Source organism: Malus sylvestris, chromosome 14 (assembly GCF_916048215.2).
Source record: "Malus sylvestris chromosome 14, drMalSylv7.2, whole genome shotgun sequence".
Lineage (NCBI taxonomy): Eukaryota > Viridiplantae > Streptophyta > Magnoliopsida > Rosales > Rosaceae > Malus > Malus sylvestris.
Window position 1 is genome coordinate 3,544,627 of NC_062273.1, and position 21,682 is coordinate 3,566,308.

A 21,682-nucleotide genomic window follows, 5' to 3' on the forward strand; every position below is an offset into this window, starting at 1 on the left:
ATTTATGACTTTCTCTAATAAAAGTTGGAATTATAATAGTTCGTGCTCACAGTCATACATTAAGATTCTCTTATAAAAATGGGATAATTAAGTGCAAATGTTTCGCGATAATGCCATATGACCGTGGAATCAAATTGAAGCCTAAATTTTGTTGTTTTTTATATGATTTTTTTTTTCTAGTAATCTGAATGTTTTAAGAAAAATGTTTGATTAGATAGGCATGTTTGAGTTCTGGTACCTAAAAGTTACCATGTCAATAGTTTCGTATATGGTATTTCCCACACTTCCACTACCATTTAAATAAGGAAACTTTAATAAAAAGGGTTTGAACTAAGTTTAGTTTAATAAAAAACCACCCTATATTATTATTTAACCAAAATGACTTCATATTTAATCATAAGAACAAAACTAATTTACATTAGATCCACAAACATTTAACACACATGGGCTGAACTAAAAGCCTAAAACGAAATGATTTTTTTTTACACCTTTGCCACTAACAGCAATGCTATTCAATCAACCAATTCTGTTAGAAGTAAACTTTCCCTTATTTACAAATATGCCATTTTGTCAGCCAGTTCTTTCTCTCCTTCTTTTTTCTTGTGGCCGTTCGTTCCCCCTTCAGGTTTTGGAATTTTTTTTTTCTTCTTGTCATCCGCCTTCCTCCTGAAAGGGAGGTAAAACTCATCGTGGCTAATGGAGAGTGGCCACCTCCTCAAACCATTTTGCACGTTTAAAGAAAATGGGAGCAATTGCTTCCCCAACTTTATTATTATATACATTTTAATATTATTTTATTAATTGATCACTTATTTGTGATTAGGTGGTTCAAATTCTTTTGTTGATCAATTCACCCTTAATTTTGCTTACCACTTAGAACCCACTTTCCTAGAATGCAGGAGCAACTTCTATTGGAAATTATCCCAGTTTCATTTTCAGTTTTTGAAACTTTGTAGATTTGCCAGTGGGGTCTCAACTCTTGACGGATAAAACAATGGTCTTGTAGATTTGCCCGTAAAGCTTTGGTATTTTCACCGCCTCGGGTGTTTTCAACACCACCACCTTCTCCTTATTATCTGCCTTTACAGGAAGTGTTGCTCGTGGCTTTGTTCTGTCCCAGCAACAACCTAAAAACAAATCAACAAAAAATGCATTGATATCGTACTAACAATTTGATACTTTACATCTTCAAGAAAGAAAAAAAAAGATCAAATAGCTACAATATTTCCCCAAGTAAACAAAATTATCAATTATAAACATTGAACACTAACTTTTTCTCGAATTGGATAGGGGTACCGTTACTATTTCTTAAATAGAACACTACTACTATTATTTCTTAAACTGAACAATGGCTCTATCACTATTTTTTAAACTAAACACTCACTATTTTTTAAACTGAACACTAGTACTATCACTATTCTTAAACTGAACATTAACTATTTCATAAACTGAGCACTGGTATTATCACTATTTCTTAAACTGAATACTCACTATTTTGTATACTGAACACGGGTATTATCATTATTTCTTAAACTTAATACTAATATTATTACTATTTGTTAAACTTAATACTGATTATTTTTTAAGCTAAACACTGACTATTTTTAGAATTAAACACATGTACTGTCACTATTTCTTAAACTAAACACTGATTATTTCTAGAACTGAAAAATGACTTTTTATTAAATTGAAAACTTGTTCTATCATTATTTTTTAAACTAAATACTAACCATTTTTTGAATTAAACAAGGGTACCATCACTATTTCTTAAATTGAGCATTGATGCTATCACTAATTTTTAAACTAAACACTATTTTTAGAATTGAACATGTGTATTATCACTATTTCTTAAACAGAACACTGCTATTATCACTATTTCTTAAACTTAACAATGACTATTTCTTAAACTGAAAATGAGTATTGTTGCTATTTCTGAAACTGAATACTAATACTATCATTATTTCTGAAACTGAATACTAGTACTATCCCTATTTTTTAAACTGAACACTGACTATTTCTAGAACTCAACACTGATACTTCACTATTTTTGTTGTAGTTTCATAAATAGTGTGAGTTATTTTGATTCAATTTAAAAAATAGTGTAGGTTATTTTGGTTAAATTTCTTAAATAATGCACAATTTTGTTGTAGTTCCAGAAATAGTGTGAATTATTTTGATTCAGTTTCATAAATAGTGTGAATTATTTTGGTTTAGTTTCAGATATAGTGTGAGTTATTTTGGTTCAATTTCAGAAATAGTTTGTAATTTTGCAGTAGTTCTAGAAATAGTGAGTTTTGGTTTAATTTCATAAATAGTGGGTTATTTTGTTGTAGTTCCAGAAATAGTGTTTATGTTGCTCACTTCCAAAAATAATGTGGGTAATTTTGCTATAATTCTAGAAATATTATGAGTTGGTTTAGTCTCAAGAATAATGTTCGTTAATTTACTATAGTTTTAGAAATAGTGTTCATTTTGTTCATTTTCATAAATAGTGCGAGTTTATTTCGTTCAATTTCCGAAATAATGTAGGTTATTTTGTTGTAGTTTAAAAATAATGTTTATTTTGTTTCCTTCCAGAAATAGTGTGTTATTTTGGTTTAGTTTTCAAAAATAGTATGTGTCATCTTGCTGTAATTTCAAAAATAGTGCAGGTTATTTCAGCTCAGTTTTAAAAATAATGTTTGTTATTTTGCTGAAGTTTCAAAAACATTATTTATTTTGTTCATTTTCAGGAATAATGTGGGTTATTTTGCTGTAGCTCTAGAAATAATATGAGTTATTTTGGAACTGTTTCATAAATAATGTGGGTTATTCATCCACAAGTAACCAGAAGATTAATAACTTTTCTAACTTATCACTGTGACCATAACGCAAATAGATTTGTGATCAAAATTCCTCCTGGTCCACGACCAAAGTCTGAAGGGGTTGAATGCTTTGAACTAATTTCGACAAAAAAAAATAAAAAATAAAGAATGCTTTGAACTGATAAGAATGAACATATTTGTTAAAGTAGGATAAGGATCAAACTTTTAAAATTGTCCATTATATCAACCATTCATCCACAAGCTTACCATTTGAACTCCAAAATAATTTCACTTATCATGTAAACAATTGGATATCAATTACCTTTTAAATGCTTAGACAAACACCATCCCCCAATCCAAACCACAACAAAAGGGAAAAAGAAAGGTCTTAGTTACACAGTTCAAACACGGAAAGCTTTGTATGTGAGGCAATGCGAGTCGCCCAGGAAAAGGCTGATGCAACCTGCTCAGCTAAGCAATTTGCCAACAATCTTAAAAATGTAAAAACATTTGACTATTTTGTTTGCTTGTTTGTTCAGAATCAAGATTAGAATTCATAAGAACAATGTAATGCCATTCCCAAATACAACTTCCTGTAATGAAATTTGAAAACCATTTACTCGTCCTCCGACTCAAGGATTGAAATTTGAAAACCATAAGCCCCAATCCACTCATTCCATCAAGAAAACATCAAATATAGTATTATAATTCAATCGAATTAAAACTCATTAGGGATAGATCAACATTCACAAAGATAGAATCCCACATCAACAAGGAAAAGAGGTCAAACCATATGGAAATTGGATGATTGTGATAAACTATTTAAGATGTATATGTACTAGAAAAAGTAATTAAAAGAACTTTTAAGAGATAATTAGATAATAAAAACTCATCCCTCATATTAAAAAGGAGGTGCCAAATGAAGCACCTAACAAATTGAAAAGCAAAAGCATGAAGAAATATCTCTGACCGTTTGTTCAAGCTCTTGACCTCCTCGTTTGTCATTTGCCCTCCAAGCCTAGCAGCTCCAGCTTCCGATTGCCGGAGTCTTCACCTTCATCATTAATTTGATTGGAGAAATTCAATAACAAAATAAAGAAACCGTGAATTGAAATCAGGAACGAAATCAGAAATATGCAAATCTTTCAAACAAGAAACCGAAACGAGAGGAAAGCATACCATTTGACAGGAGAAACTAAGCTCCAAAGGCTCAATACTGAGCCGCTTGCCCGTGCTTATCGAATTCGGTGATTCAATTGATTTGTGAACCGGTGGAATTCGAGTAGAAAATGAAAAAGAGATTGGGTAGAGAGAGAGAGAGAGAGAGAGAGATTGCAAAAATGAAGGAAGTGAAATTGAATTGAAAATAAAAGCAATAGCAGAGAAAAGATGGGGGATTGAAAATTTGAGATATTAAACGGGGAAGGGCATGCCGTAAGGGTAAAATTGAAAATTCATTGTTTGGACCATTTTGATTGAACTGATTTAATGTTGGGTTTTGTCTTAACCATTAAACAAAATTACTATATGGTTTTTAGTTAACATTTAAAGTTTTCAAATCTTTTTCATTAGTTTTCCTTTTAAATAAGGTCAAGTTTTAGCAATATTGTAGGTCGGGTCGACCCAATAAAGCCCAATTCAAAATTTTTTGACACAATGGAGCCCGGTAATAAGATAAGGAAGGAGCTTTTTTTTTTTTTTTGTTAAATAATATATATTGTTAGATTAACCACCGACAAATTTTGAACTCACGGTGTCATGCATGCAAGGAGCTTCTTGAGACAATGTTTAAGTGGAAAACAACTTGTCAATGGTTACACTCATTTTTACTAACACACTCTATATTAATATTTGTCTTTTGATATTCTTTAATTTAGATATGACGGTCACAAATTAAAAAGAATGTCTAAAAATCAAATGAAGTGTGTTGATATTATCACACTTTGTTAAATCAACATCGGTCAACGTCATACATGGATGTACACGTGTCCAAGAAACAAAAAATGTTATAAATACCATAATAAGTAACATATCTGACCTTAATGTACTTAGCTTTTGCATGGTTACTCATATATATCTCGTGACACAAACTTTTCTGCAAAGACTCTGCTAGATTTGGTCATTAGTAGTCTTCATATTGTATTCGGTTAGGTGAGTCTCCGTCTTAAATTGGATTTCGAAAAGTTGCGCTAACTCTAACTTAATGATATTAGGGCTCGTTTGTTTGGATTCACTAAATTTTATTGGACTAGATTGAACTAACTGTTAGTGTAGTCTAGCGTTTGTTAATATTAATGAGATTAGCTAGACTCGCCTAGACTAACGGCATCGTCGCTAGCAGTTCTTAGCGAGAGTCCTCGAAAACCACGAGACTAGCTAAGCCCTGCTTCATCCTACTCCCGTTGCTCTGCTGGCGTCCTCTCTGCAACCACAGCTTCATCTTCTCTGCGACCACAACTTCATCTTCTCTGAAACCATAGCCTCCTCTCTGTACACATCTGCACATCTATGCAAATCCACTCGAATCACAAAACCCAGATTCGCTGAGATTGCAAAACTCATATTCGAATTGCAAAACCTAGACACAATTTGCAAATCCTAGATTCGAATTGCAAACCTAGATTCGAATTGCAAAACCAAGTTCGTTCGAAACTCTGCAAAACCCAGGTTTGATAGGAAAATTTTGTGGCCTCAAATCCAAAAGGAAATAATCAAAACCAAGGGTGCTCTGCAAACCAAATTCCTTCTGCAACTTTCGAGAGAGAGATGGAGGTTAGGGAAATTTTGGGGCACGAATTTTTTTTTTTTTTTTTTTTGGATCCATTTGGTGCACAATTATTTATGTACAAAGTTCCTTTATTTTAGTTATTAGTTTGACACTGCACCAAACGTTATACCAAATTAGTCCAGCTTAGTCCCTGAAGTTAGTCCAGTCCGAGATAGTCCAGTGCAACAAACGCACCCTTAAATAATTGGACTTTCGAAAAGTTGTGTTAACTCTAGTCCCTAAATGATGACTGAGCTCTCAAAAAGTTGAGTTAGCTATAATGACGTGATTAGTTCTCAATTTGAAAATTGGTTTCCCTTGTGATCTTATGTAGGGCCACTCGTGAAGGTGCGTGTTGGAGAATAAAACCTCACATCGATCATATGACATATTGTATACAATTAATATATGGAAGTTTTCACTCCTAATATTTCTGAGGTCTTTTGTGATAAAATCTAACACCTTGTAATAAGTTATTAAATTAGGACAATATCAATGACATTGGGATGCACTATGCTGAGCATGAAAAAGTTTATCATGGTTAAGCATGCTTTAGCCCTTCGTGTTAGCAATCAAATTCAACAGTACAAATGTTCCCATAACTTAGTCCAATAAAGCGTATGAAGTCGTCCGATTATGCTCTAACTTGCCCGATTTCACTTTTAAAACTCTTAAGTCTTTAATCATTCAGTCTCTGAGTAGTCATGCCCTTCTCTTTCCATTTCTTTTGCTCTTTTACAAGTTTAGCATTTATTTCAGAACCAAGACTTGAATAAGTATTGTAGATAAAGTAAGGTCAAGTGTATTCGGTTTATAGTTATTATTTGGTATACACAAAGAAAATAATAAAGTCCTTAACAAGGCAGAAAAAATAATCAAGAATGAACCAGTATCCCATTCATGACACAATTTTCTCATTTTAAAAAGTGCAATATAACTATTTAGAAGTGCTAATAACAATTATCTCTCGTATATCTTTTAACATTTCACATATCTCTCATTTTGTAGCTGAACAACAAAAGGTAAAAAAACTTGAATGAATAATTGAAGGCTTTACATGGGGCATATAACATGGCTTATAAGTAAACCTCATCTTAATTGTACAAAGAATACCATTGGAAGCTAAGTCCCTAGATCTCAAAACAAGCATGTCAACTATCTATCGCTTCTGTTCTCCCCACGTCTTGCTCTCGAAAAATTCATTCAGCATCGACTCAATGGTCTCAGGGCGAAGCTTTATATACTTCCCCGGGTTTTTTCCGTTCTCGATCATAGGCCTGCAACACAATGCATGCTAATGGTGATGCCAGAAATGCAAAAAATATGAATCAATTTCAAGGGAAATGTTTGAAAATATGAGAAAACATACCCGAAACGTTTGATGAATGATCTGTAAGCAGGCAAGAGGACTTCAGCAACAGCTAGCCTTAAAGACTCTCGCAATTCGCTGTCAGGAACTGTCCACTGAGATTGCCTTTGATGAAGCTCCTCAAATTGCACGTTGAAAGTCTTGAATCGATCTTTCACCATTGCTCTTGAAAGTGAACTGCTATCACCACCTGATGGATTTCCGCTGCCCTGAACGGTAAGACACTGCAGAATCTGCACCACAAACATAAAATAAAAACACCGGAGCAGATGAGAATGATTTCAACTAATGTCCCCAGTAGAGGGAAGAATTCGCGCGTTATAATTTTAGATTTAAATTATTGAAAAATTGAGCCCATTTACTCCTGTTATAGATGATAAAGATGTTGCCATACTTCAACACCTTCTAATGATATATTCGAAACATATGAATACCATAATCATCTATAATGTATTAAGAATAGACAGATTAAAAAATAGTCGAGACCAGGAGGATGGGGGAGTGGATCAAGGCCACATGATCAAGTGTCCTGAGGAAAATATGAAATGGATATACTGAAATTTTGAAATAAAAGGGTAAATTAGGGCAATAGATAAAAGGAAAACATGACCAGCACAAACAAATCCCTAGCGGTCAATATCTAACAAGAATTCAGAACGAGGGAATAAGGCAGCACTAGAAGAAAACAGAAAGAATATGGTGGAGAAATAGTATGATCAAAGAATCAAAACCTTTGCCCAAGAAACCCTCTTATACTGATTTGCATGCTGCTGTACGATCCTTCGGTGTATCTGCACCCAGTCATCCCCCAACAAATCCTTTGCTTCTGACCTGTATATAATTTCTTATCAGCTAATACAGTATCAGCATGCAGATAGGATCAGTATCTTTTAAAGAGCAGGATTACTGTAAAACAAACCTCCGCACAGATCTCACTATATAGTGAATGTTGTTCATAAGAAATAATTGAGTGAGTGCAGGATCTTTATACTGCTTAGATTTTCCATCCAGGTTGTTCTGAAGAGCCTGCATAATCCTTGTAGTAACATTTGTTAACTGAGATTCCGGCTCACCATCAAACTCTTGAAAAAGTTGCTTCAGAGTGGATTGATAACTGTGAACATCAAAAACAGTCATATGGTGATGTTTGCACGGTTACTGTTAAAAAAGGCCCAGAAAAATAGAAAGAAAACCAAACTTGCAATTGGGGGAAAGGAAGAAATACAAAAAGGCAAATAACTTCGCTGATAGAGATCTTGATAAATTAAAGGCTTTCACATATAAGCCCTTGATAACATCACACTTTAGAGACACTTCAAACTCAAAACTTTAGAGAAAAAACCAACTTAGTTTGTAACATCAAAATGATTTCACAACTAAGAATCAATTAGCGCATGACAAGTGGATGGATGAAGCTCTTAAAGCCAGCTTAGTTTGTAACATCAAAATAGTTGTCCGGAAGTTTTTTCCGGTTTACTAATAAATAAATATTACCCTCATAACCAGCCAACATGGAAACAAACAATCCAAGTAACTAACAATTCAACAAAGCAGAGAATTTACCAAAAGCTATAGGGGCAAAAATATGATACAGTATATCGGATCGCCCCCAAAGACATCAGTAATCACGAATACTTCGAAGTTATTATATTTGCAATCACCTCAGATGGGGAACAAAATAGCAAGAAGCAGAAAGCACAGGAATAACTACTTACTCGAAGAGAAACTTTACATAGTTTATCACATAGCTTGTCAAAGGATGGACGGTTCCATCAAGAACAGCAGTTTTGGTGGCATCCTTTTCAACAGCTTCTTCAAAATCACCAAAAGTTTCCTGCGCTGTTTGAGCTAGACGCTTTGTCAAACTTAATGCAGATTCCCGCATTTCCATGCAAGCTTTACTTCCAAAAAGGAATTCAATCTGAAATTAAGATCTAAGAATTATATTTTAAACCATTTATCATCTTCTTAAAAGTATTAAACCAACATTTGAAGAACATATAAAGATAAAAACGATAACTAAACTAACATTTTGACCTTCAACGTTCTTCAAGAATTCTAGTTTCCTTGCAATGTAAATTTCTATGAAAACTCTGTTTGACATTATTACACTTACGCCCATGTTACTACTTTTCTACCTTATGGCCTTCAAATTACTCCAGTGATCATCTTATAGAATTAAACATACTTATAATGCTACTTATTGATGAGTTCTAAGGTGGTGTCAGGTCTCATTCAAACTTACACAGTTCTGCCGTGATTTAATAAACCAAAACTAAGGTCTTAGCAAGTATTTATATCAGCAACATAGCATCATTTGTCACCTTCATATCGAAGCCAGAACTACAGTATGCATTATGTGCTACAGAACACCGGAAATATTACCATGAATGGTGAAATACTGAATGTTTTGTCCAAAATTAGCAGCAACGGATGGACTTCAGAAACCTTTTATGCAAGTTGGTTTAAGTGCTTTAACCAAAACAATTTTGTGCATAAACTATTGACTGTGAGTGTGTGAGTATGTGTGTTATCCATTCAAAAAATTGATTGCCATATGTCCATATCGAACAGGATATAAATTTCTTCCATGAATCCCCATAAATTATCCCCCACAATATGCAGGAAGAAACTCTCAAAATGTTTAATTAAGTAAACAACAATTTCACAAATTTGTAATCATACATGGTCTATATTATGCAATAACTAAAATTTCAATACCTCTGACTGAAGTTCTCTCATTATCTCATACATATCTAAAAGAACAAATAACTTTTCAGGTGACCTCTTGCTTCTGGCAATAGCCTCCCCAAAACTGAGGAGCACAGCCACACTGTTTGCAGTAACTTCAGCAAAACATGGATCCTTAAGTGACTCAGCACCTTCAAATATTTGATCGCAGATTTTCTTTTCACCAGTAAACAGAAGTTTCACCTGTTTTAAACAGTATAGCACTTGGGAAATAAATAAATAAGATAATAATAATAAAACCGAAGATGAAAAAAGCAACAGCAACTAACAACAAGCCATTTACAATCAACTCAGCTAAAACTCACGAATCCTTACAGCTATCCGCATATAATGTATCCAATTCCCAATCTTAGCCTCTAAAACCTCCCACTGCATTTTCTGAACATCATCTTTAGTAAGTCTCTCCACGCCTAGTTTCCTCAAGCTCTGCTCCAAAACAGAACCACGAGTGTCCCTGATAGATAAGGACCATCTTTGTCAGTTTATGAAATAATATGTGAAACAAAGAAAGATTTGAATTCATGCACTTCCTCAACCAAGCCTTAAGTTCAAATAAGTGGGGTTGGCTACTGGAATCCTTTTTTTCCAGTTTTCCCTATCTATAGTCATATCCTTCATTACATCTTTGGTATCTTATGTAGCAAAGAAAAAGACCAAACAAATTTATTTTTCAAACCTATTTAGAGAATAAATGTAACAAGCGCAAATTCTCCTCCACCATTTTCTTCTTTTTGTAGTTTTCTGAGAGAAAAATGATTCAAATCATGTATCCTAAAACCAACAATCTGTGTGTTGCTAAGAAATACAATGGACTAGTTCCATCCCATCAAGGTCACAACATGACCAGGCAAAGAATTCATGGCTTAGATGCAATTTAGGCTGCATTGCATTGATTGGAAATGATTACGTATATCATTTCTTTACCTATTTATTATAAATCGAATAAAATAACTCAATCTCAATCAGGTGTTTGGTAAGAATCAAGCGGTCAGAAAACCAATTTACAGAAAGGCAAGTACTTTCTAACTCATTTAGGTGATCTAGATGACAAGGGAGAGAAGATGAGGGGAACTCTATGAAGAAAATTTTTCTAGTATATTCTTTTTTCCTAATGAATGACACCCTTTATTTAAAGATATACTTTAACTAATAAGTTAATAACACAAATTATCACATATGACTGACAATGTAAGCAATGGTGCAACATAAGGTTAAACCACAAAAAGAAATAAAGAATTCACCTGTAGGTCCTAAATAGCTGTTGTTGATGGCCAGCTAGAACCATTTGTTGGGCTAAATCATGCAGTAATGGCAGAACCCTTGGGGGAATAAGGGTTAGTGGTGTGTAAATGACAGGTTTTAAGCTTTTGTTTGGGTGGTCAGAACCCTTTCCACTAGCTTCATTTTTCTGTCCAGCTGGATCTGGCCGTAGAGAGTCGGGGAGACAATCAAATAGACGATCAGGCTCCACAGGCTTGCTGAAATACGAAAGAAAAAACATACTTGAGGGGCTATAATCTCAAAGTTCAATTATTATCAGACCTGATATTGTATCATAGGATTGGCATGGTACAATAGGAAATTGGCATCCTGAGAGAAACAGGAAATGAGGAACAAGAAGAAACATTGAGGTTTGTTATGAGGTGGAAGGCCATGACTAAAAGATTGAATTTTACCAACAAAAAAAAACCTCTGTAACGTTTGAATTCTACGATAAGTAAAACATCAATATTTATCAACAAAAATAGGGCACCAAGAATCTTACACAATCATGTTCTTATCAAGAATCTTACATAATCATTGTTCTTATCATGCCTTTTGGCTGACAAAGGTGAAGTAAACTTAAATTCTTAGTGAATTCAACTTCCTAACTACCGTTTTCATTGTTGTAATCACTTTTTTCATATATTTGAGACAATGTTTCTGTACAAAATTATACTTCCAGATCAAACATTACAGAGTATCTCCCTCAACCAAAACGGAAAAAGAATAACAAAAGAACAAAAATTTAATACGCTTAATTAGATACAATGGAAATAGTAAACAAAATTTCAATGCTTGCATGTCACATTTAACAGTTGACTGATAATAATTTGAAAGCAGGAAATGGTACTTGAAACTCGCAAAGATGTTTTCCCGTATTTAAAACGAACCTGTAATTTGTGAGCAGCTGTCTAAACTCATCTTCGAGCTTCGAGATGGCTTTCGAAAGCAAGTTATTGGCATGGTGAAGCACCCCATCACTGCTCTTAACATTTTTGTGGCTACTGAAGAAGTGAATGATGCTTCTCAGCTGATCAATTGCTTCCAAATAGCTTTCCAAATCCTCATGTGGCCCTCTCAGTATTTTAGCCTCTGCCTAAACCAACACCGCCACATTTTTCCAATCAAATTCTTCAAATGTATCAACAAACAAGGACAAATCACTAATTGCATTGCATTAACGAAGCGAAAAAAGGGTGATTAACCTTTCGTGTGAGGTCGAATTGCCCCAATATAACCTCTACAGCCTTCAATGTCTTATCAATGTTCTCATGCGCCCTCCGAATCGAATGTGTCCTAATCTATCATCCACAATTACCACCAATTCAAAAACAAACACAAATCAAAATCCTAAATTTATGTCAATTAAACCTAAAGATCTCATCAGCTCCATATATACATATTAAACCAAATCAAAGGCAAATTACACCGGTCGAAACGAAACGCGGCGTTTGGAAACTGGTACATTCTCCGAAACACGATGAAGAAGGTGACATTTTCCTCAGGTTTCTTGGGAAACAAACAGAGAGAGAGAGAGAGAGAGAGAGAGAGAGAGGTGATTGACCTGAGTGGGACGCATGGCGGTTTCGAGGGCGGAGAGGCGGTGGTCGAAGGAGCCGAGAATGGAGACCATGTTGTCGGTGATGGTCTGGCTCTTGTGCAGCGCGTCTCTGATAGACGAAGCTCTCGCTCCCAGGGCCTCCATTGCCTGCGAAACCCCCATCTTTCAAAACTTTCTCGCCGGATTTTCTCTGACTTTCTCAGTGACTGTTTGGCAAGCGAGAAAATGCGAGATTATATTTCCGAGCACGGGTTTTTGTGAGGGAGAAATCTGACGAGAGAGAGGTTGCGTAATAAGTCCTTCATGTTTTTTTTCTCGTCCGTCTTCCAAACGCGGAGGGAAGCCAACGAAAGTGGTTATATAGGACACAAAGAGGATCGTCGTGTCAGACTGTCAGTGAAGGGTTCTATTAAGTGGGTCCCAATATCGTTCCACCGTGGCTTTCCTAATAAATTTTGCGCTCCTTTGCGTTACACACACATTTACCTTCGTTTTTCTTTTTCTTTTTTCTTTTGTTTAAAGGGATTATTTGGTGGCTTTGACAACACAAACGACTTCTCGGAAATCGAGAAGATTTAGAGATATTTCGGTCTCTTTCAACCATTATCGTGTGATTCACAAACATTATGCTTTCTAATAACAAATCCTTTTTTTAATAGGGTGCTTTATTAATTAGTAGTATAAAAGTTACGTTAACAAACGTTTATCATCCAAACTGTTCATTCCCTTTATCATCATCCAAATGTCTTATACGCAAAATGATATTTAACTTGGAGGTTTTTCAATCATTCATATACATAAAACAAATAGACAGTTCATCACAAGAATGCTATTTGTTAAGGACAAGGATTGTCTACCCTTCACTTCCGGTGCCCTTCTCGTGCCCTCCTGTTTGTGTGGTCACGGTTAAACCACATCAACATTTTATATATTATTCATTTTTGTCTTATTATATCTATAAAAAAATAATATAAAATGTTGACGTGACTTAACCTTGACCACACAAAACAGGAAGGTACGGAAAGGGCACCGGAAGTGGAGGGCAGACAATCATTGTCCATTTGTTAAAAGAAAAGTAAGTCAAAGTAAGTCCCCTAGGGGGAGACACAAGCATTATTATTTTTATTTTGAAGTTCTAAATTTTAGAAGCTTCTTTTGAGTAGCGGTTTTTCTTGGGTGCCACACGGAACCAGCCAATAATCTATATTATTGAGGGAGAAGCCCTTATGATTAAACATTTATATAAACCCTATAAGGGCCTTTGTTTATAACTACTAGAAAAAAACAGAAAATACATATATAATAAGGACAATATCGTAAAAATGATATACAAAATTGAAAACCACTTGATAAAGAGATAAGCCTCAAAACGAAAAAATTTTGCAGGATGAGGATGAGAACCGCCAAAGTGGGATTAATACTTTAAAAAAAATAAAAACGAAATTTTTTTTATAACGCTGTAATATTCCCGAACATTAATGAAGCTTTACTTTCAACAAAAAGAAAAAAAAAACCTGCGAATTGATAATGACACAATAAATCTAAAATTACACGAATATAAGAGGTTTTAGCTGCTAATTCTATTTTCTCACTAAAAAAGATGTGGATTCATACAAAGCCATTCATATAAGGTAGTGTGGAGCCCCTCCTCGATGATATTAACAGTTCAAATTCTGATTGGACGGGAAAGTAATCCAATCCATGGATTACAAAAACCAAACCCAAATCCTCCTCCCAAACATCAAATAGGAAACATTGTCCCTCTCTAGACAGCTACATTACCCCCAAAATCTCACCTCCAATTTCCTAAAACGACATCGTCCTTCTAACACTTCCGCAGTCCATGCGACCATATACACAAAATATACACACTTTAAAATTATGTCATAGTCAGGTATACCTTCCTTATCTTATACCCAACCGCATACTATCAATCTCCCTATCACCAATCAAAAACCCAGAAGACCGGGACTTTTCTAGTCGGACCCTTTAACGGGTCGGGAAATCGGACCCGCCGGCGACCTGAACGCGAAAGTCACTGGGTCGTAAGCGCACCAGTGGAACCCGACTTCTCTCCCCATCTCGTTCGCCCTCGAACACCCCTCGCACGCCGTCGCTCCACTCCGGCGGCCCAGCCCAATCCCGAGCCCATCCGCCCGTCCCAGCCCCATGTCCGTCAAGTACCTCTCTTTCTCAGACTGCAGCTCCCTGGCCCCATTCTCGTACTCGGCCCGACCCGCAAAAGGCATGGTCAATCCGGCGGCGTTTCCGTTTTCGATCTCCATGCCGCGTTTTAAGAGCATAACATTCTCGCGATGGAGATTCTTGTTGATCGGATTTTGAGCTCCCAACGACGCCTTGTTGTGGTGCTCGTCTTCTTGGAAGTCTTGGTGGTGGTGGACCTGGTAATTGTGATTCTTCCGCCGCCTCGACCGCTTGAGCTCCACGAGGAAGCAGCAGTTCTTCTCTTGAGAAATCGCGCTGAAGTTGACCTTGCCGGTGATGGGGATTCGCTGGCGGGTCTCCGGCGAGGATAGGAAAACAGTGAACTGCCCCGGCAAGATTCCTATCTTGTGGCTCAGAACCGACAGGAACCGCGGGAAATCAAGCTTTGGGTAAACGACGAGGTCGCCGATATCGGTCTCGGTCTCGCCATCGGAGAAGACGACAGGGAACGAGACGCCTCCTTCGGCCTCCATCATCTCTACTCTCTCCCGTCTCCGGCGAGATGACATCAGATTTCCGGTGATTAAATTCGTCAGAGTTTTAAAAATCGAAACGTAAAATTTGGGGAATTTTGGTGGAGGTGGAGAAATGAGCAGGGGAAGGGGGTTATATGGAGCGGTGTCGGGGTTTTGGACCGAAGTGGTAAATAGGGTAAGGCAGTAGGGGTATTTAGGGAATTCTGTATTTGATGTTTTCGTAGGAAGTTCGATCGTAATTTCAAGAGCACTCATGCCATAGATGTGAAATGTGGAAGCTTGGGGCCCAATCAATTGAAAACGGTTCGTTCTGGCTTTTGTTTGGGCAATATCGGAAATTCATGGTTTTTTTGCCAGTTTAAAAAGAAAAAAAATTCTGTGATTGTATGCGTTCATCATACATTGTGCGATCAGAAATCATTTCAAATTTTAAAATTTAAAATTAAATATAAATTGCACCTAATGAAAATGATCGTACAATGTACAATGAACGGTTACGATCACGGAATCTCTCTAATCCCCAAAAAAAGGTCGTTTTCCGTGAAAAAAAAAACACAAGACATGTCAGCATCATGAATGTATTGTTGTCTGTTTTTCATTAGTTACAACATTGGAACCAGGAAGAATTTTGAACTTGACTAGTCAAGATTCAACCATAGTACCAACCGCCCTCCTCCCTTCAAAAAATATTAAGACTCTAGCCTTCATGCATGCGTTCAAGTGCGTGTAGAAGGTTTTTTTTTTTAAATTATAGCGTGCTACGGGTGACTTACACATTTTAAATATATTTATATGTGTAAATTGATAAAATGAAAGTCAAATATTTGAAGTAAATGAATAATTTTATATAATGCTAGAAGAAATCTCTCATAAACCAATTAAAATAGCTGAATTCACATAATAAAATCGGTTTCTATAGAATTCATTTAAAGTTCCACATAAGATTTAATAAACAATTGATTGAATCACATTATGCTCATGGTGAGGCTAACCCCACCCCTTCTCCCTTAGTGTAGATAATATCGTTTGTTAAAAAAAAAACACAATTATTTGACAGTTAATTTAATCACATTATTATTCGCGTGCGAAAGACATTTTCTATAAAGAAAATAATATTTAATAAACAACTGATTAAATCACATTATTGCTAACATATTGTAAGGTGCTAATTTTTTTATTTTTTTTTAAACTTTACTAATTTCTTATCAACACTACGCGTCTCTTAATATGTTTTGAATACAATATTCATGATTTTTTTTATTATTATATTTTTCTTTTCCCTTCACATGGGCACCATCAACTTTCACTCATCCTTCTATTTTTTTATTCTTTTCTCTCTTCACACCTGCAAAAGACATTTTTTGAATTACAGTGCTCTACGCGCGACTTAGACATTTTAAATATATTTATATGCGTGAATTGCTTCAATATTTTTTATTTCGTTATTTTCTTTTTTATCATCGGCTCTACGCGCCTCTTAAGATGTTTTGAACAAAACATTTATGATTTTTCTTATTTTTTAGGGACACTTTGGATGCGGTCCCTAGCTATCAATATTCTTTGATTGAAACCTTGTTAGTTTTTAGTTTTTGATTAAGGTCCCTGACATTAATGTAATAATGTAAGTTACTATATATTTTTTAATTAAAAATTAAAAATTGAAATTTGTAATTGTTTATATTAATGAGATTTTAAATAAAACCCATAATTTATGGGATTAAAAATAATAAAATATAAATTATACTCTCTATTATATTGTGTGTGTGTGTGTACATATATGTATGGGTACATTAACCAAAATTAACAAAAAAAGTTATTGTACCAAAACATGGATACATTCTCAAATCAACGAAAAAGAATGTACCCATATAAGTTTAAACATGGATTAAAAAATTTGAATGGATTTTATATTAAAAAAAGGGTACATTTTACATATAACAAATTGATATATTTGAGAATGGGTACATTTAAGATTAAAAATTTGAAAAATTATATGAATGGGTACATTTAAGATTAAAAAATTGAGAATCTTTTTATATATAAAAAAAAAACTAATAGGTACAAACTTAATTTAATTTAATTTTTTATTATTTTGGAAATGTTTGAATTGAAAATTAATTAGAAGTTTAATAGAGGTGTGAGTATTAAACCCTAAATTAATTACTAATTTTTATATTAAAAATTATATAATAAACAAGTAAATTCATTATCATATTAATGCTAGGGACTTGAATCAAAATTTGAGAACTAATAAGGTCTTAGTCAATGAACAGTAAAAACTAGAGACCGGATACTAATTTTTCCTATTTTTTATTATATTTTTCATCCCCATCACATGGGCACCATCAACTTTGTCATTTGTTTACTCTTTTCTCTCTTCCCTTTCATTTTTTTTATTCTTTTCTCTCTTCCCATTTATATTTATATTATATTTTATGATGTCCAAATTACCAAATCACCCTTGCATGATTTGATATATTATTTTGGGCAAGTTTTGAATTTTTTTTTGTTGAGGGCGTTTGGTCCAATTTGTTTTGTTGAAGCCGTGACCCCAAATTGGGATTTGTATGAGATCTTGAGTTTGATTCTACTTTCCATTGCACCACTTGTATCACTAAAAGTATAGATTCGGTGTTTTCGAACTCAGGTGCAAGAAGACAAACACGCTGCTTTCATAACCCACAATTAGCAACAAAGTTGTTTGACCTTTGAACAGATCTCTTTTTGTAGATGTACAGTACACAAGAAATGTGTGATTTTCACTCCTTTTTAATTCCTCTGCAAACTTGAAAAGGACAAATTAGTTTTGGGTTTCTATATATTTCTAGTTGTTGACATGTGGCTCGATATAAATCATAGTCAATTACTTTGTATTGATTATCCTTGTTTTTCTCTCCATCACAAACTTGTTTATGGCTTTACGTATTAGAAGGGAAATCATTTGTTTTGTAATAAAAGAAGCTCACCTAGAAATAATTTGTGTGAGCCAATTGTGAGATTCTCTTTGTACATTTGTTATCTCAATCAATTAATAAATTAAGAGTTATTTCTTTCATTTTATTTGTTCCATTTGGTGCTCTAGCACAACACTGATTGTATTTGATTATATCAAATTACGGAATTACCGATGTACATGTTTTTTATAATTAAGATACGAACCTAGTCTGCACCTGAGTTTGAATCCCCTTCTCATAAACAAGAGTAGTTTACAATATCGTGTTGTAAACGGACATGTCAAGATTGTTTTTAAAGAAATGAAACTCATGGTAGACATGGACGCAGTCACAGATATCTGTGTTTCATGGGACAATATGGTTGGTTTTGTACACCAGAAAATATCCACCACCACCAATATAATTGGACGCCAATGCCTTTCCAGCCGATGTTGGTTGAGAGAATGCCAGTTGAGAGCGTTCGAGGACAAATCCCATGCAGAAACTTTTCCTGTGATGGAGAAATAATATGTAAACATCCAAATGCTAGATAGAACAGACATCGACAAGAAGCAAGCGAATCAATCTTCTGCGATAATAGGACAGATAATGATTTCAGATGATTGTAAGAAACTTAATGTGAGTTTCATCAAACATTCAACAGGTGTATTATTATAAGCTAAGTGAGTTATATATATTGAACTTAGCCTAACTAATGCACTAATGCAGTTTCCGGAACAAAGTCTTGGAGGGAAACCTAAAGAGATTCATATTGATTTGAATCAGACGGTTACATTGAAGATGTAACTGATGGTAACTCCTTTCCTTGATGGGAGGAACTTCCATAACCATAAGTATATATATATAGATATAGTGATATGGTCCCTTCTATCGGTGTGAAAAAGGTGTTTACCATTTCAGATTTAGACATAAACTTGTCCCATTGGGAGTTTGGTAATATTTTCGATCACACGAGAGAAAAAGGTTATATTGCTGCAGTGATCTTCATGGCGTGAAATGCAGGTTAGTGTCATCAACCTTTAAAGTAATTCTCTGCCGCTCAAGCAGTGGTGTAACTGAATTCTGTCGCTCAAGCGGTGGTATAACTGTGGTCTGCCGCTCAAGCAATAAATTCTCCATACACAGATTAGGGTTTGATGGTTACGATCTCTAGAAGGACCAACAATGATCAGAGGTTCAAAAGAATTTCTTAGTTCCGAAGGACATCATCGGTATGAATAAGGACTGAATGAAAAGAACTTGCGTTTCTTTCAGACACTTGGACAATTTATTATACCAAAATCTACTTAAAGTTAGCGGACGTAATTAGCAGTTCGTGATCCAAATCGCGAAGTTTTATTATCCTACATTTGATTTCCATTTCAAAATATAGAGGAGATGATAGCAAGGACTTGGGCATACCTCAGGGTATCCAATAACTGGGTGGCTATGTGTTTTCTTCTGTTAGATGGAGTGACCCAAATAGCTCTAACGCCGCAGACAGCAGGCACTGCTTCCCTTTCGCAGAATAGAGCGCCATTGAGATTCTCATTCAATGCTTCGGGTGCAAAATGGGCTTTTTTCCTGACTTCCCTCTGAAACCTGATATCCCCAAATTGGAGAGTAGATAATTTAGCTTCATGCGTAGTAGTACCATCAGAACTTCCATCGACTGCACATGAAGGCACTTTGTGTGCTTCTTTTATTGGTTCCGCAACTAGACATCCAGCAACCCTTTGAGACAAAATGTACAGATATACCTGCAAACATAAGGGTGAGATACCAGAAACGGAGCTAATATTTCAATCATACCATAGAGAAAAACTGAGATATTCTGTCCTCCTATAAGCATAGAGGAACGCATAGACATTGGCATAATTATGAAATTACATGGCACCGAAAAATTCACGAAAGTTAAGAGAAAATCTTGAATAGATGAAAGTGTGCGCAAATGCCGATATCAATGGCTGTTCAAGAATTGTCAATGACATTTGATGCAACAAAAAATTCCAACCAGTCACCTTACACAACTTGTGCAAAATCCATCCATTTCCAAGCTCAGTCTCCATCCTTTTCACAACTTCCCCGACCTGCCAATACAACATAGTAGCGCCACTAAGCGAACCTTCTTGTATCCTTAAAACATCCCCTACTAACATATAAAAAGGTCGTACCCAGTGCACAAGGCTCCCGCTTTACGCAGGGTCTGAGAGAGGTGAATGTCGGCTAGCCTTACCCCCATTTATGGAGAGGCTGCTCCCAAGTCTCGGACCCGAGACCTACCGCTCATGGGCGAAGGCACTTGCCATCGCACCAAGTGCGACCTCTTTATATGTATCAAATTCAAGAAAACAGATTTTGTATTCGAACCTTGTTTCTCTGCGCCGGAGGATCAGAATCTAACACCAAAACAATCCGACCTCCTTCAACAGAAGGCAGATGAACAACCCTCTCATTGCACCATCCCTGCAAAATCTGGTCAGCAATTTGAGGAAACAAGCACCCATTTCTAACAAACTCATTTTTTATCAATGGACCAAACAAAGGAGACACATAACTTCTAACAAATTTGCACCTTGAATGGAATTCCATTGGTATAGTCCTTGTGAAATGCCTTGTGAGCCTTCTCATCGCCTTCGTCTCCGGCGGTATACTTGACCCCGCACGTGGAGCACGTGTGCAAATTGAAATCAGACTGACCAAAGTCTAAATAGAACTGAGCATAGCTTCTCTTCTTGTTCTTGATCACTGTTCTTCCCAATGTGGTCGATTCCGGCTTCCTGGAATTATCATCCGAAATGGGTTTCTCCGGCAATTGAACTGAACTTTTGTCCCTTCCACTACTTTAGTACACAAAGAAAAGATTGGAAGGGAAACAAAATCCAATAAATAAAAAGGGTTCATATAAATAAAAAAAAATCTAAGATTTTCTGCAAGGGAAATCCCAGAATTTAAATTCACTCTAAACCCATTTCCTAATTCTCTTAACTGAAGCGAACCCAGAAACAAAACAACTCAAAAAATAAAAAACTTTTTCTCGGCATCCAAACAGCTCAAATCCCAGAACAAAAAACGAATACCTTTGCGGGTTTGGAGCTCTTCGCTTATAGGTGTTGCAGTATTGGTGCTGCGTCTTTTCCCAGACGGTCAATTCGTCGTCGTTTCCGCCGGTAACAATCGGAGGTGGGGCTGCTGGTTTGGGTGAAGAAGAAGAAGAATAGGAGGAGGAGGGTTTGAAGAAGGCACTGATCTTTGATTGCATTTCATGAATGCTTCGTATTTGATTTGAATTCGATCTGAGTTCGTTGCCCTTCCATCGTCATTTACTTTGCTTTTGGCGCGCAGAAATAGTGGGATTGAGTCAGTTTTCCCGCCTAACTTATGTAGCCTTGCAAATTTATTTGGGGCTTCTGCCCCTTTTGAATGAACCCTTGCTGTATTTTATTGAATTTGATCACTCTTTATTTTGTTACTTTTTACATGTATTTAATACAATCATTTCAACGATCAAATATAGGATTCTAATTTACAT

At 35.5% G+C, this 21,682-nt stretch overlaps 2 protein-coding genes and 1 long non-coding RNA gene across 5 annotated transcripts; all 3 read right to left on the bottom strand.

Moving 5' to 3' along the window:
* Nucleotides 1–362: 362 nt before the first annotated feature.
* On the bottom strand, nt 363–4,195 carry LOC126598566 (uncharacterized). The gene is made up of 3 exons (XR_007614883.1): nt 3,984–4,195; nt 3,775–3,858; nt 363–1,127 (listed from the first exon to the last, which is right to left on the bottom strand). It is a non-coding gene; the product is annotated as an uncharacterized LOC126598566 (long non-coding RNA).
* A 2,285-nt stretch (nt 4,196–6,480) lies between these two features.
* Nucleotides 6,481–12,838, bottom strand: LOC126600902 (exocyst complex component EXO70A1-like). The gene is made up of 11 exons (XM_050267604.1): nt 12,519–12,838; nt 12,160–12,255; nt 11,845–12,050; nt 10,933–11,169; nt 10,007–10,145; nt 9,662–9,874; nt 8,656–8,861; nt 7,860–8,054; nt 7,672–7,771; nt 6,941–7,173; nt 6,481–6,848 (listed from the first exon to the last, which is right to left on the bottom strand). The coding sequence occupies exons 1-11, from the start codon at nt 12,675–12,677 to the stop codon at nt 6,731–6,733; spliced, it is 1,902 nt and encodes a 633-aa protein (XP_050123561.1). The 5' UTR covers nt 12,678–12,838; the 3' UTR covers nt 6,481–6,730.
* Nucleotides 12,839–18,388: 5,550 nt separating this feature from the next.
* Nucleotides 18,389–21,556, bottom strand: LOC126598655 (protein CHROMOSOME TRANSMISSION FIDELITY 7-like). Of its 3 annotated transcripts, none has more exons than XM_050265014.1 (6): nt 21,231–21,556; nt 20,726–20,990; nt 20,521–20,625; nt 20,172–20,240; nt 19,573–19,910; nt 18,389–18,661 (listed from the first exon to the last, which is right to left on the bottom strand). In XM_050265014.1, the coding sequence occupies exons 1-6, from the start codon at nt 21,410–21,412 to the stop codon at nt 18,517–18,519; spliced, it is 1,104 nt and encodes a 367-aa protein (XP_050120971.1). In that variant the 5' UTR covers nt 21,413–21,556; the 3' UTR covers nt 18,389–18,516. The 3 variants fall into 3 exon arrangements, with proteins under 3 accessions (XP_050120971.1, XP_050120972.1, XP_050120970.1); XM_050265015.1 differs by having other exon boundaries at nt 20,521–20,616; nt 20,726–20,993; XM_050265013.1 differs by having other exon boundaries at nt 20,726–20,993.
* Between the last annotated feature and the right edge of the window lie 126 nt (nt 21,557–21,682).